The sequence below is a fragment of the Callorhinchus milii genome, unplaced genomic scaffold (assembly GCF_018977255.1).
Source record: "Callorhinchus milii isolate IMCB2004 unplaced genomic scaffold, IMCB_Cmil_1.0 Scaffold1, whole genome shotgun sequence".
Taxonomy (NCBI): domain Eukaryota; kingdom Metazoa; phylum Chordata; class Chondrichthyes; order Chimaeriformes; family Callorhinchidae; genus Callorhinchus; species Callorhinchus milii.
Window position 1 is genome coordinate 49153615 of NW_024704742.1, and position 17005 is coordinate 49170619.

General features: G+C 39.8%; 1 protein-coding gene across 2 annotated transcripts in view; it reads right to left on the bottom strand.

Moving 5' to 3' along the window:
- atp8a1 (ATPase phospholipid transporting 8A1) overlaps positions 1–17005 on the bottom strand; it is a 208567-nt gene that overhangs the window by 28728 nt on the left and 162834 nt on the right. For both annotated transcript variants that reach the window (XM_042341636.1, XM_042341647.1), the window contains 3 exons: positions 15448–15509; positions 10574–10630; positions 1364–1471 (listed from right to left, as the gene is read on the bottom strand). In XM_042341636.1, the coding sequence (XP_042197570.1) occupies positions 1364–1471; positions 10574–10630; positions 15448–15509 (227 nt within the window). The remainder of the gene's footprint in view (positions 1–1363; positions 1472–10573; positions 10631–15447; positions 15510–17005) is intronic.

Genomic DNA, 17005 nt, shown 5'->3' on the forward strand with positions numbered 1-17005 from the left:
TGCGAAATGCCAAAGTGCACATGCACAGAACACAAAGTTTTTTTTTCCGGGCCATAATTCAAACCATGTATAAAATAGCTTTCCCACTCCACGTCCTTGTACTGACAGGAATCACATGCTTGTACACAATTCAGCAAAAGCGAAAATCCAATAGCGTTGAAGATAAATTACAGCGACAACAAATTAACCCAAACTGTGGAGTATTTACATGAACAGGTCAAATAGAAATTAGCTGATATCATCTGATAAAACCTAATGCTGGATAAAGCCATTACCATAAGTGGAAAAGGGCTAAATTAATAATAAAGTAATTTGCAAAGTCAATGGAAATCTGTGAAAATGTGGATTAAAATCGGATTGGTTCCACAGAAATCAGCGGGCCAAAGTGCTCACGTATGTATTTCACCCATTTTCTCCAAATTAGAAAAGCACAAGCTGTAGATTACGTTCACCTGCAATTATTTTGCAGACTTGTGAGCTGCACATCTACATGAAACATCATCATTTGAATCATGGTCTATGGTGTATGGGATTACCTGGTGTATGGAAAGCCCTCCCAGGATTAGGGAGGTTACAATCAGCCAGGTTTACTGTTTCTGGTCCCTCTCCAGCACCCTCTGCTGCTTGCGCGGATGTGTGGCAGCCGGGTGGCAAAACCAGGCTGTGATACCCTTTACAGTCGAGTGTTTTGCCAACACTTAAATAATAATCGTTGACTTTGATGTAGCACCTTATCACATCGTCGAGACGTCCCAAAGCACTTCACAAGATTTTTGGTTTACTGTGGAGTATAGTGACTGGGTATTTGTAGGCTATTGCAGCAGTGAAGTTCCGCAATGTCCCACAAGTAGCTACGAAGTGAAACACCAATTTTATTTGGCGGATTATTGGTCAGGACATTGGGAGAAACTCACTTCGTGTAGAATGTTTAACTTAATCAAATTCTTTGGCAATTTAGCAGAGTTGTTATTAATCTTACATATATTCCAATGTCTAGCCAAGCAAAGCACTTTATGGTTGATGTGCACTTATAATGACTGAACTTCAAGCAAAGCTATCTACCTAACACTTTGGTTAAACCTTTAACTTTCATGACCACCAGATAATTGGATTATAAAGTTCTTTAAATTACTTTGAAGTTTGGAAATGTGGATAAAAGTTTGCTTCACAACTGGGTGACTACAGATCCTTATCTGATTTACAAGACAATCATGAACAACGGGAAAACACGCAGCACAAAAACAGAACTGTACAGGTAAAATGCAACAGATATGTACTAATCTTACATATTAATTGCACAGGGCTACCGTTTTGGACCTTTATCTTTCAGCAATGTTCAAAATATCAAATCACATGCAATTACCTGTCCAACGATGTCAGAAGCTATTGAAAATGTAGGCCACATTACTGAGTAGATTCCAAAAAACAGCAACCATATTAAGATGCTGCCCCAGATAGCCACGTGACTGAACTGACGGAGAAAAAAAAATCAAGAATTAGTTTGGGAATAGATTTTTCCAATCATATATACTCTCCTGAACCCCCACCCCTCCCAATCCTCTTTCCTTTATCTCCCATGTGTAGATTCCTTTTCCCCCATGTGTCTATTGCCTTTCCCCCCATGTATCTATTGCCTTCTTCCCATGTATCTATTCACTTACACACTGCCCCACCACCACCACTCATGTATGCATCCACTTTCAACTCATAAATGCTAGATCATATTGGTGCAACATAATTCTTAAGACATACAATAGAATCAGTTACTTTTTGTTTTGGATGGAGAAGCAAACCTGGAATCTTCCAACTGCCTGAGAATAGGCAGAAAGCACAGGGAAAACATTGTATATGGTTGTTTTAAGACAAACCCTCTTGTATAACTGTGGTTCCAGGAGCCACCTGGAAAGCAAGGGTGTTAAGGAATACAGACGAAAAGTGGAAAATAGGCTTAAAAGATTATCCATGATTTAATATCATGGTAGGTCAGGTTCGATGTTTCATTGATGTCTTGGTATGACCTTTGGTGACTCAGAGATCAATATAAAGGTGGAAGGCTCACAATACACATACAGATAATTAGGAGAGAACATCCGACTGGAAAACCTGCTGAGCAGGTTCTGAACAAAACAGGTGGTGCCTCTCATTTGTCAGTGAGGTGGTAGTGTCAAAACATGGATAAATCGAACTTCTGACATATACACAGTGGAAGGTGAAATCTTCTGAGAAGTAATCTTTTCCACCAGGAATTCTGTGTACGTGGTCCATATCCACCTGATAAGCACACGTAAATTTCTTAAGCGGACATCAGTACATAACTATGGGGAGGGGCGGGGGGTGGGTGGGGTTGAGCAGGGAGGTTGAAGATGGAATTGAAATCTCTCTGCTGTTCAATTTGCTTGGAGGAGATACACTGGCCAACTTAGAAAAATTAGACTTGAAAGACTTTGTTGATAGTTGACTAACGAATGTGGCTCAACAATGAAACTTGGAGTTGTAGATATCTCCTCCACCATGGAAGCCAAAGACCTAACAAGGTGCTCTAGCTGACAAGTACCATGAAATGTACCAGTACTGGCAACTTGCAAGTTACCATTTTATCCATTGGAAAGCTGGGAACTCTCAATAACATTGGAGATGTATGAAAGCTATTCACACGTGCTGGGTGCTCGGTTGAAATGAATTCTTGAACCCCCTTCGCTTCCTCAGCTGAGCTAAGCTAACTCAGCACAAAATTGGAATTGAATCTACCAAATAAGTCACTGGGGAAGCTTTTAATTTGTCTTGAAACAAAGTCATTAGTTATTATCAGGTTTCAGAATGTCAATGTTGGAGACCGGACGGAATACATTCTCCATATTTGGCACCCAGCATCAATGTTTAGGCCAGATGCAGAGTAGGATTCTTGTCCCAAACACTGTGCTTTAACCTTGAACTTTGAGGGACGTCCTCCACTCCACCAGCATCATTTCTTGCACCATCCCACCTTGTGGCTGGCAGCCCCATGGCCTGCTCTCAGACTTGCTAATGCCCCCTGTAATAGCCATGTACTACTCAGATAGCGCTTTCTCTTCTGACCTTCCCTCCCTGCTGCATGGAGCTGCCACAGTCTCCATCCATGCTGAGGAAACTGTTAAACTTTCCTTAACATGAAAAATGATGAATTAGGGCATTTAGACCAAGAAACATAAGCAGTCTTCAAGGGTAGAGTATTCATGTGAGTTGCATGAAGCCAGAAAGTTTTAGCTGGTTTAGCTGGGAAAAACAACTAAAAGGAATAGCCCAAGGGTGGCTATATACACTGCAGGAAGGCAAAAGTTCATGTGACATGCATACAGCTCCAACATCTTAAAGGGACAGCATCCCTAAGGTTTCCTCCACACAACTCCATTGACAAGCAAGAACTATTCAGTAATATGTGAGCAATAGAAAATGACAAAGGACAACCTTTCTGAAGCAGGTCGAGGAAGCTGTTGTGATTGAGTGGAATTACTCTTGACTTTTTATGGTGGTAATTTAGAATATATTCAACCAAACATTTAGTTAATGGGAAAAGAAAGTCTAAAGGGAGTATGTTCGATTCAGAGTACTCCCCCCTGCCGGCTATCCAGCTGTACTAGAAAATAATAGAGGTATTAATATATTTATTACTGCTGGCAAAATATCATTGAGTTTCAAAGACTGTGGGCCACAACAATTGTGGGTCTCCTCTCCATTTAGGCTGCTCGGATCACATCACTGACAGAGCAATCCCGAGCAACTTATTGACTTCCATGGGGTACATATTTCAGACTGCCTTGGGGAGTGTTTCCCATTCACCTGGGAGGTGATGTATTAACCCTGGAAAAAGCATGATCTCGACAAGGAAGCAGGATCAGCTGAGGTGTGGAAGCCTGATACGACCAATCATTACACTTACCAAATCTGGAGGATACCTACTTTGTCAGGAGTAATATTTACAATATTCATACAGTATTACTTAAATAGTTGGGGGTACGGAAAAGAGGTGGCGTACTTTGAATATGCTGAGATCAAGCACACGCCCGATAGACTGCATTGCTGAACATTTCCATTAACATTATCCCCAACTCTATGAAGCTTGCCATTCCAGTTCTCATCTCTCTGCACTTACTTTCTTTCATCTACTATCCAACCAAGCCCACAGCAAAAGTATCTTATCTTTTTCTTAGACACCATTCAGGCAGGAAGCTTGTATATTGACCTCAATATTTCCAAAACAATCTCCCAGCACAGCACTTAGGTTTGCTTCCCCCCACTCGGCCACTTCATTTTAAACTCAGTTGGCCTACAATTTCATAAGTTCCAAAACACGTTTCCTGAATAAAATAATACCAATCCTTGCATTTGAACAGAGCATTTAATGTCAGTAAGAGTCCCAAAGCACTACACGGGATATACTGTGAAGTTTATTGAGTGTGTATTTGGTAGGGAAACACAGCAGCCAATTTATGCACAGCAAAATCTCACAAACAGCCCTGCAGTGAGAACCAATTTTATTTGGGGGATTGTTGGCCAGCACACTGGGAGAAACTCCCTTCATTTTTCAAATAGCGCAATGGGATCTTTAACATCCACCTGAACAAGCAGACAGGCCTTCATTTACCATCTCATCTAAAGGATGAGATTTACGAGATAAATCTTCTGTTCACAGCATTTCACTATCTCTTGATGACCCAGGCAGCTGTTTCTTGATGTAATCATTTTACACCTTTCTAAAGATGTTTTGGTGCCTTTCTCTTCTTTATTCTATTCAGGGCTCCTCCAGGTCCATCATTTTAGTTCTATTGAAGGGTTATACCCAAAACTTTTACTTCTCTGTTTTAGATACTAACTGATTCTCTGTATATTTTCAGCCTTCTGTTTTTATTTCAAGCCAGTTTGTGTACTAAGACTGATCTACAATTCTGGAGTGTAGTGCAATACTTTTTGCTGAAAGCACTATAAGTAAAACAACAGTTATTCTATGCAGCAAGCTGCTCTCACGTAACCTCAGTGGTTCAATGGGAGGGCAAGTTATGTAAAATAAATTATAATCCATGCTAGGGCAATAGGGAGGAATATGGGATTTCCATGCTTCTTTCATAAAAGTGACATGAAAGGGCATCTTCCGATTGAATGACCACCATTAGTCATATAAAATAGCAATAGGCTTAAGTTCTTCAGAGAGTAAACACTGTAAGTACCCAAGAATTAATGAAATCTAACAGGTGGAGAAGTTCAAAAAGAAAAATCTGCACATGCTGGAAATTTGAAACAAAAGCTAAACACTGGAAATCCGCAGCAGGTCAGTCAGAGTCTGACAGAGAAAGATAGGTTACTTTGATGGATACACTGTAAATTTACAGAATTTCAGGGTCAGTTTCTGGTGGAAATGTTCAAAGTTATATTAAATTGTTATTTTTTAAAGTTGCTGTTATACCTTGATAAATGCCTAACCAGATTCAACAATGGTATATTGATTAATAGAAATTGCATTTTAGGAGCAGGCCATCTGGTTCGTCTACCCTAAACAGTGCTAGTTCATTCAACAAGTTGCATTTATATAGCACTCTTCACGTGGGGCAGCATCTCTGAGTGCTTGGATTCACTGTAGAGAATCATTCTAATCCCAATTCTTTGCTCTCTCTTTTATATTCTTCCTGCTGAAATATCTATCCAATTCCCTTTAAATATTGTTATGGCCTCTGCCTCAATAGCTATTGAGCCTCAAAAACACTGCATATTCCGATCACCCTCTGTGTGAACCAGTTTTCTCCTCAAAACTCTTCCAGTGACATTCCTGAGCTCCCCATTACCTTTTTAAAAATAATCTGTCACTATCTATCATTTCAAAACATTTCAGAATTTGCAAATCTTCTACCAGCTTCTTAATTACCCCATTCTGCTCCACTGGAACACTCAATTTGTGAGCCTTTTCTCGCAACTACAGCCCTTCCACCCTGCTATCATCCAAGTGAACCTAAGTTCTGATATCCGATCTGGAAATGAAGCGCTCAAAACTATGTAGTATCCTGCTATGATCTAACCAATACGTGGTTTAAACATAACATAATTTCCTTACTTTTATATTGAGTGCTTCAAACATGTAAAACCTAGAATTCCATATCCTTTTTAAAGGCCCCTATTACCTGCAGTCCCACCTTTAAAGATATATGTATTTGCCCTTTTATATCTATATTATTGAGAACTATACCACTTAGGGTATACTTCCTTTCTTTCATCTTTCTCCCAAAATATGCTACTTAACATTTTTCAGCAAAAAACTGCATCTGCCATTTAACAAACCACTCTGTCACACAGTCAAATCTTCTTGTAATTTCCTGCATTCTTCTTCCAAGATTGCTATATCCCTGATTTGGTATCATCAGCAAATTTTGAAAGTGATACCCCTGCATGTTAACCTGAAAACCATTAATATAAATGGAAAACAATAGAGGTCTCAGGTCAGATCTCTGGGGCATGTCACTATCACATCCAGTTAATTTGAGAAATATGCTCTTACCTCTAGTATATCCTGCTTTCTATCTTTCACTGCCATCAATATACCTTCAGTGCCACGTGTCTTCATTTTTTCAACCCCAATAGTCTATTACGTGTCACGAATCATACATTACGGATGGAAATAATTTGAATACTTGGAAGTTCCCTTTTAAAAACATGTCATCGAGTTGAAGAAGTCTCATATTGACTTATTCAGCAGTGACAGAATGAGTGTCTTTACTGAACTGTTGAATGAAGCCTCTACAGCTGTATATATATGAACAGAGAAAGATGCTTGTGATTTCCATATGTAGTTCTTGCAATTAATACAGCTCTTTGGGCGAAAATCATAGGGAAGATTCTGAGAATGAAAATAAGTGGTAAGAAAGAATGTCATAAACCACAGCAGAATGATTTAGTTGGACCACCTAGGACTACAGAATCATAGTTATAAATATATGGTTCTGTAGTCCTAGACTGAAATCCCTGACTGAAATCGATGGAGACGTCTGCTAATACATGCTGTTAACAGATGTATTTCGGGTTACTTCCATTGAAGAGCAAGTTGTCCAGTTTATCCACATGAATGCATAATGGCAAGGACAATCTGGAGTCATACTCAAGACAAGTACTGCTACATTGTCCCCACTAGATGTTAAGGTGATAGGATTATAAGATGCTCTTGCGATTTGATATTCTGGAGGGCATGTATGCAAGAGCTCCAAGGATATGGATTTCCCTGGTTTGTTGAATTTTACTGTACTGTATTTCTGGAAATGTTGTATCACATTGTAAGGGAACCGTAATGCAAGCCATTTAGCTCAAACTTTGTCCAATTGCCATTGGAAATTCTTAACCCCATTTCACCTCTAAGGAATGTAGCCATTACTAGGGAACGAGAAAAAGGAGTCATTTACAATTTTATTCTACACAGGTCTCTATCCAACCAGCCGATGCCCTCACTTCAACCAGGGTTAATGCTATTGACAGTGCTCAGAATAGTACCCTTAGCCTGACCCGTCTCTGTCTCAATTATACCTGTCCTCAGTCCAAACACGGGATCAGTGTTTATACAATCCAAAATTACATTTGTATAGCGCCTTTCATGTCGGGAGGACGTGCCAAGGTGCTGGGAGTTTATAGGAGTGTTATACAACAGAAAGACTCCTTGGTCTGTTCAACACAATGGAATTAATTGGTCCTCTTTAAGAGATGCTCCTCTACAAGACGAGCATTTTCTTGCTAGCTCTGGACATAACACTTATACAGTAGTCTCCCAAGTAGCTGGGGGGGGGGTCCATTAAATTCTGATCGGCGCGATAATGCAGCCCAATCGGCAGTCAGAGCCTTGGCACTCACTGCACTTGTGCATAGAAAGATGGCTGGCTCCATTGGCATGTCAAAACGTCCTTGAGGTGATGATATCTGTGAAACCTGTTGACCCAGAAGTGGACCTGATTTAGATCATGGGAGGCCACAATGACTGACCTCCAGGTACTGTCAAGTCATTTATGTCACCCACAGCACGCAGAAAGTAAAGTGCCGATGGAGCCGGTCAGATTTCTGTATGCAGGTGCAGTGAGTACAGAAGCACTGGCTGCCAATTGCATCCCTCTGAAGCTAGTTGGGATTTTATAGCACCCCCTCCCCTCACGACCACATTTTTAGGAATTTTTGGGGTTAGGTAAATGTTGAGATCCATTCCCCAGTATACGAAATCCAGCATAAGTGAATTATAACAGGTTTCTAATGTACTGTTCTACTGTACCGTACTGTACTCGCCCACAAATATACAGTCCATTCACTTTACAGTGTGTTCTGTGAAGCGCTTTGGGACGTCCTCCCGACATGAAAAGCGCTATATCAAATGCAAGGATTATTATTATTTTATTATTACTTGAAACAAGGGTTAAAAGTCGTTCTATGTTGATAACCAATGACACCATCTGCATTTGTCAGGAAAGCAGAGCAGCATAATGTGCAATTCCTTCTTCAGACATACGTTTATTACAGTTGATCAAACAATGCTGCTGATACGTGTCTCCTGTTATTTGAGCTGACATAATGGAATACATGTATGACAAAAGAATGGGACCCAGTATCACCTAACTTACTGCCTTCTCATACAAATCAATAGATTACCTCACTCATTCAAGACAATGGAGATGAGGTCAGCCAACCTGTCATTTTGCTGACTATCAGCAAAAACGAACAGCAACAAGTCTGCTTCAAGTTCAGATATCATACAATGAACTTTCCACACAGTCCCTTCCACCTGGTTCGCATAAAGTGAACAATTCCCATTGAGAATGAAGAAAAGAATTTAAGAGAATAACCTCAGGGTGGGGTTATACATCATGGGAAAGGGTAGGAGTAACATGAAATCTATGATAACATCAGTGATTTTAATGGGATAGTGCTCTTTGTGAATTTCCCACACCGACAACTTTGGAGCCATTGTGTGGGGATAATAGATAGAGAACGGAATTTCTGTTCTTCCATAAGCCACTATCCTTAAAACAAATAAGGATCTAATAAGTGGGGCATTCAACTGATTCATGGATATAAGAGTGCAGAAGAACAAAGTATCCCGTTGATTTTATCTAGGCTGTCCCTTTCACCATAACAACTTAATTGATGGAATCAAAGAGCCACCTCATGCTCTCATTACTATGCCTTTTTTCTATTTTGGACACCCTACTAACGGGAGGCTTACAATCACTGATAACGGGTTTTAGATCACTGTTATCCCTTACTTACTACATCCCCTTACAGAATTGGCTATAGCACACTGAATTGATGGCAAGGTGGCAAAATAGAGGGAAGAAAGGTTGCAGGACAGTGATGGGAATTATGAGGTATTTTTTTGACAGAGGATAGTAATTACTGGCATGTCTCAAGGATCAATTTTAGGATCTCTCTTGTTCCCTGTGTATACCAATAATTTAGATGTAGGAGGGAATAATATCAAAATACTTTATGCTGGTGAAACTAAATTAGGAGAAATTAACAGGGATTAAAATGGGAAGATACAGGCAGATATTGACAGTTTAGCATGTGAAATGGATTCGAGTAGAGGGGTTCCAGTGCTGGAGCTTGCATTAGCAGACATGCCGGGCTGAATGACCTCTTCCTGTGCTGACATGTCTGATTCTGGTAATAGAGCAATTGTCTTTAGCAGTGTACTTTATTGTCAAAATAAGGGTTGGTGACCTTACATTTCATTGTTATTGAGGTGCTTTATTGCCTAAGCTACACTTAGATTTCGCTTCTAACAGTAGAGAGATGTGGAATGGGAAGCCTGATTTATAATTTCCACTCCTCATTGCATCAGGGCCAGTTAAAAACTCATATGACCAGCTCTTTTATGTTTTAAAAAAATGACCCACTGGACCACCCAAGAACTTCCAAGGAACCACTGAAGTGGTATCAGTTTACAATGCTGAGTTTATGCAAACGTTTATGCAGCAGTACTGCAAATAAAACTGCTTCTGAAACCACCTCCTCCTCTGGCTTCAGGAGCAGTGCTCCAGTGTGATTTGTTCTGGCTCCACCATGGATGGCACGTTACCATCAATTCACTTTGAAACAAGCAGTATTGCATGCAACATAATCAATCAAGTTGTTTTTCCACAAATATAAAGAGTGGAGATTCTGCATCAAGTCCGGTATTAAGCTATATTTGAGCAAGCAAAGAAAGTATGACCAGATGACGTAAATGAGAATGAGTAAAAGCTAAATTTAGAAAAGAAATTAGGAAGAATGTATTTACTCAAAGAATAAATCTACCAAGCAAGGTAATGGGAGTCAAAACCATTAGTGATAATCAAATATAACGAGCTGCCCATGGGAGAGGTAATGATGCGAGGCTTGAGCTGCTATGTGCTGAATGGCCTTTTGTCATTGCTGACTTCTATTAGTTTAATATGTTAGCGTTCGCAGACTAATCTTACACTCCTGGCTATTTATACTATAGAACCAGAAATCAGACAGGAAAATAATATAGAGAAAGATGATGTAATGAACATTTGAAAAGTGCACTTTCAGGACTGGGTCAAGGATTATGATTACTTACAATAGTCCAGGATGAAGTCTCCAATCCAGCTTTTAAACATACTGTGACCACCACATACTGTGAAGAGAGTGGAAGATTTCAATGGTAAGTAATACTGCACCAAGATCGCAATTTAATATCTCACAGCCATAATAAATATTAAAGATTTGTGGGTTTCGTTTCACAAAAAAAATCAAAACACCTTCCTGATGTTATTCATAAACCAGAATTCATGGTTGCAAACAAAGATAGATTAAAACATTGTTTTTAATTAGCTGAACAACCTTTAAAACTTCCTACAAACAATACAACTAAAAGCATTGACTTTTCTAAGTACTGCAGTATTTTCCTCTCTAGATGTAATCCAGTATATCTCCTCTAAGCCTCCTGAGGCTTCTGCAGCACAGAATCTTGTGCAATTCTCACCTGTTCAGCGTATGCTCTCCAGAGTATTTCCCAACAGATACAACAAGGGAGAGCAATTTTTCATTGAATACATCAAAAGCTTTTTTGTTTGATTAAACAAGCCTGCGAAACATGCCAGAAAATATTAATCTGACTTTCTTGTCAGTTTGCAAGAGACTCTTGTTGTGCAAGAGATAAAATGCGATGTTTATAAATTTTAAAAACAAATGTTCAAAAGAATAAACAAATCAAGATTTTTAAAAAAAGTTGTTGAAATATCTAAAAAATGATGCACTCATCAAATTAATAAAGATTTCTAATAATGGAAGTAAATATACATTGTGTTAAATATTAAGCTTGGTCTAGCAAACTAAGATCACTTGCGTATTTCCTAGACTTTTCACCGGAATACCCAGAGACCCTCGTCTCAGATTGTACACCCGCCTATACTGCAGGCTTTCCGTTACTGGAATTACGTGACAACAAAAGTGATACTTGACCTGTCTTCTGTAGGGTCGCAGATTTATTCTTGGGAACCTATCAGGATGACTTGCATTTCTATGTTACTGGCAGCACATTGTGTAACTTTAGAACTCGAATGCTCACTGAGAGTCAGCATCACTCACGTTTGTGGGACAGAAACTCATCACGTCAGGTGGGAACCGCTTGGAGCACAGTTGGGTTAATTGCAAGATACATTGTGAAAGTTGGGGTGGTTCTGAGAACAACTGATCTTGTCTGGTCAGATGTGGTCATGCGGTCAGTTTACATTTCTGATCTTTAGATAACTCTCAGCATGGTCCTCATTTGTCAGTGTGGCACGTTTTTCTACTTGCCCCAAATGCTTGTATATCATGTTATTGACAACTACCAGATTCATGTTCTCTCTACCGCTTCCTCCAAGATCCCCCAGTGTTGTTTTTAAACCAGCCCTCTTTTCTTCTCAGGTTTCAGTGGTTCCACCTCTGTCTTGTAGTTTGAAACATTATCTTTTAGTGTTCAGGTGCTTTCAATTGGCACATAGCTGCATGACTGCTAGCACATAACTTTTTACTAGGATTCGCCCCTCATCGTTCAAAGGAAATAATAATAATCCATGCATTTGATATAGTGCCTTATCATGTCATTGAGACGTCTTAAAGAGCTTCAGAATACAGTGTAAAGTATACAGTCCAAGAGCGCAAACTCCACCTCACTGTGTCCTCTCCTGCATCATCCCTATCCTTGCCCGGCTCCACCTGGCTTCCCATCACAGTTCAAGATCCTGGTCCTCACCTTCAAAGCCCTCCATGGCCTTGTTCCCCCCTACCTCTGTGACCTCCTAACCTCCTACCAAGCTGCCTGCTCCCTCCGCTCAGCGGGCTCTGGCCTGCTTCACGTCCTCCGACTCACGGCGGGCCTTCAGCCACTCTGCCTCCACCCTCTGGAACTCCATCCCGCAGTCCATCCACCTCGCCCCCTCTATTACCTCCTTCAAGACCTGTCTCAAGTCTCTCCCCTTTGACCGTGCCTTTGATCACCCTCCTTCCCCCCTGCCCTCCACTCTCCCCAATCCCGACCCCCAGCGCGGGTCCGAAACACTGAGTGTCCAGCGCCTTGGGATGTCCTCCCGACATGAAAGGCACTGTACAAATGTAATGTTGTTGTTGTTACATCCACCAATGTCACATTTTGTGGGTAAAACATAACGAAAGGTTGAGAGATGCATGCACCAACATGCAGTACATGATAATATATATATAATAATAATCCTTGCATTTGTGTCGTGCTTTTTCACATCTTCGATACGTCTCAAAGCGCTTCACAGAATATACTGTAAAGTGAATTGACTATATTTGTGGGCGAAACGTGGCAGCCAATTGCGCACAGCAGTGTTCCACAAACAGTCGTAGATTGAAATGACCAATTAATTATTGTTTTTTTTTCTTGAGAGATTATTATCAGGCGTGTGGAGTAAAGAAACTATGATGATAAGTTATGCGGGGCATCCAGACACTATGAGCAGGAGGAAATTTAATTGGATTTCATTAGAAATACAAAATAGTTAAAATGTATATGGAGTCCTGTGGAATCCTGTAGCTCAGTGGTTAGAGCACTCGCTTTGCAAGTGAGAGACCTGAGTTCAATTCCAGGCAGAGGGCGAACCTTGGGCAAGTTTCCTTACTCCACACACCTAATAATAATCCCTCCAAAAAAACAAAAACAATAATTAAATTGGTCATTTTCAATCTACGACTGTTTGTGGGACATTGCTGTGCGCAATTGGCTGCCGCGTTCGCCCACAAATATACAGTCAATTCACTTTACAGTGTGTTCTGTGAAGCGCTTTGGGACGTCCCCCCGACGTGAAAAGCGCTATATCAAATGCAAGGATTATTATTATTATTTATTTCATCCTATACATCCTATGACTAACAGCAATAGAGTTCTGGCGACAGTGATTTTTCTCCAAAGTCAAGTCTTCAATAATTAAACATATGGGTCAGAAGAACCCAATATCACGTTTCCAATATAATCTATGTTGAAGTGGGATTTTGAGGCCAGGAAGTGGGCTGTTTGTACACCAGTCTTTGACCCTGGTGTCTGGCTCTATAACTGGTAGGAACTAGGGGTGAAGAATGCAGGTTAGTTTAGTAAGTATGCAGCCTGCACACTTCTGGATTTTGATCACTGCTGGAGATATGTAGATTGTAACATTGGATTTGGAATCCAATGATGAACAAGTGTTATCTTTAAGATTGTCATTTGGTAAAAATACTAATTCTGCGAACACAGATTTCAATGATTTGTCTTTCAATCAGTAAAGAACCAACACGATATTAATGATGCGAGTGCATATGAAACGCTTGTGAAAATATACCAAAAGGTATTTTGGTTTGGTCATATCCATCTGAATATTTTAAAAAACAGATTTAAATATATTTACAGCACAATAGTAAATTATAGCGGTCTCACTTAAGTTAAAACTTCATAAGGTTTGCTTTATTGTGGATAAATGTGATAGTTTAAGTGAAGAGTGATAACTAGAAAGAGATATCTTTCAATACATTCACATATAAAGGCAATATGAAAAATCTTGAATATCTGCTTCGGTCACCGGTTAATTTAATCTCCATTAATTTGCTCCCCTAATCAAGTGCTTTGATTCCTTTTTCAGGGTACAGTTTCACGAGTGCTGGAAGCTCTTCAGCACTCAGTCAAGCGGCCATTATTTAATGAGCAAGTGTTACAATTGTGTGTTTGTCTGATTTCAGCTCAGTCTCAACCGGGGCCAGCATTTTCAGCTGCACCCTGGACATCTCCTCTTAACCCCGTATGGTGTGTGGTTACTTCCCACTGGCGTAATTGACAAGCTCACATTGGCCTGGAACTGACCATCACAAACTGGATTTTGCCTTGTCTTTAGAAGGCAAAACTATCAACCTCACACATTCAAAATTTTTCAATTACGGCAGTTCGATTAGTAAATTACTAAACGTAAAATATTGTACAGTAAAACTCACATAAGTCATCTCTTTATAAATTGCATAATCTTCTAAATTGTACATGCACCAAAGTCCCAGTCAGCTTCCTCCCGAAAAACCCTTTGATTTCTTTGCACGAGTCGGATTTTATAAATTGGAAAAATGGTGAAATTGTAATGGTTTCTTGGTCCTAAATAATCCAAATCCTGTTTAAATCATTTCCTAACTCGTAACGTCGCTGCCACATTTACCGGCTGCCCTTGAAGTACCGCAAAACAAAAGAGCAAGTCTCAAAACCTCAGACTTATTTTTTAGCTGTGCAGCCAGTTCTTGGTGTGACTCACTCTCTGATGAGCATTTTCCTTACCAAATCTTTCAACTGATGTGAGAAACGTGGACATTTCAGGTGGAGCTATTTCAGGTGGAGCAGCTGAATTGGAACATGCTCTTTCCTCAGCTTCAAACAGTTATTACTGGGTCATTGCTCCATAAGAGGTCACATTCCTGTCCCTTGCCCTATATGGCTACTCTTGAGGTCAGGCAGCGAGTGCTTTGGCAGTGTGGGGGAAGATGGTAGGTGGGGAGAAGAAAGTGTTAGGCACCTGATTCTGACCACACCTAACATCCCCTTTGTATCCATAATGAACAATGAGCAACAGGAATTCTGTGTGATTTCCCTTTCTCTAATCCATGGGTGCTGTAGCATAGACGAGGGAACAAATCTCTGCATGTTTCCAAGCCTATATTTTGAATAGACAATTTAGGAAGGTGGTGGGGCCAGATTGTAGCTGCAAATTCAAGAGGGAATTTGGAAAATAATTTAATTGAGAGACATGATAAATAGAGTAATGGAAAATTTTGTTTTAAAAAAATATTTTTGTTAAAACCTTGGGACCGGACAGATGGACTGAAATAGTCTTTTCCGGTTCTGTAAATTCCTACAGCTCAACTTCACTTTCCCAACCGAGCCTCGAGACTTATTCTCTTTAAATATCACAATATTTTATAGGTCGTGAACTCACTTACCGTATAAACGGAATTTCCTAACAGCAGGTAGTCAGGTGTTTTTCCGTTTGCAAACACATTATCTGCAAGAAGCAAAGACATTAACGTGGGTTCAGGATCACCAAGTGATCAGTTGCTGAAAACTCCCAAGAAAAAAAATCACATCTGCTAGTCATATCATAGCACTACATTTTTCATAGTTAACATATGAGCTGATTTTTAAAGGGGCTCTGCTGTCCTGTAAATGTACTGTACCTCCAGGATTTTGCACTGAAGATATAATAGCTGTGGTAGAATTTTTCACAGCTCATTGGGTATAGGGTAGTTTCACAAGACTATAAATAATTAATACTCCTCCAGTACTTTAACAAAGGTCAGAAGTATTCTCCTGGGAAATAAGGTTCATCAGTTTGCTATCTGTGGGGAAGAAATATTGTGAATCCATTATAAAAGATGCAAATTGGAATACTTTAATGAGAATAAAAACAATAATTTAAAGTCAACGTAAATTTATGAAAGACTGGCCAAACGGATAAAACTTGCTTTGAATTCTTTAATTCTGTAAACAAACTGAAAGATGATTTTAATTGATGTATTTCATAGGATACATCTTGACTTTCAGATATGATCCTTCAGAAGAGACTTTGGGTTGAACTAAAAGGATTTTGGACCAAGAGAAAATTGAGTAGAGGATAATGAAGTGGTACACAAGATTTATGGTAAGATATGGCTCAGAATAGATTACCCCATCCACTGTCCTTACGATCTCTACTTGATGAAGGTCCTGAAAGCAGACCGAGTTTGCAGAGGGTGTAAAGTTAGGTGGGAAGGGAAAATGTTCAAAGCAAGAGAGATAAAATCCCATATCCCAACTGCAAGTCTCAAACAGATTACAAAATGAAGGGTGTTCATCAAATGGGTGGACTAGGGGAAACAATCTAGGTTCAATAGTTCACAAGATAGTAAGTGTTCTGAAGTATATGGCAGCAGTTCCTGGGACAGTTCAATGCTGGGATGAATAAGAAGATCCATACAAGATACTGACACTCCCGAACTGTGCTGTTATACTGGAACACAGCATTGAGAGGGAAGCACGTACTTATACTAACTGCTCACAGCTCTGTGGAGACAACTGCGGCAGATGTCTTCAATTTTGACCTTGACATTTATGGGGAACACAGAGAAACCGTTAGAAAATGTACAGGGGCTGTGGAGGGGGTGGGACGTGATGCATATTTTCCATAAAGGAAAGAGAAGCACAGTGTGAAGTTTCACTTCTAGTACTCTGAGCAAACAGGCCTGAGCGAAATGTTCATTTATTCACTTAAGTGAAATTAGTTATATTTCCTCGGGCAGCAGTTTTGATGAACTCTACCAATTTGTCTTATTTAATTTGAACATGATAAATAATAGGTAGAATGTGGCTGGGGAAGTGTGCACAGAGGCAGTGGTTTACTAGTAACTGGTGCCTGAACCTTCCTGACAATAATCAACTGAACAGAGACTTTATTAACAATGAAGTACCTAAATTCAAAGTTGAGGTAGGCTTCTTGTAAAATACGCACAACAATTCTACTCA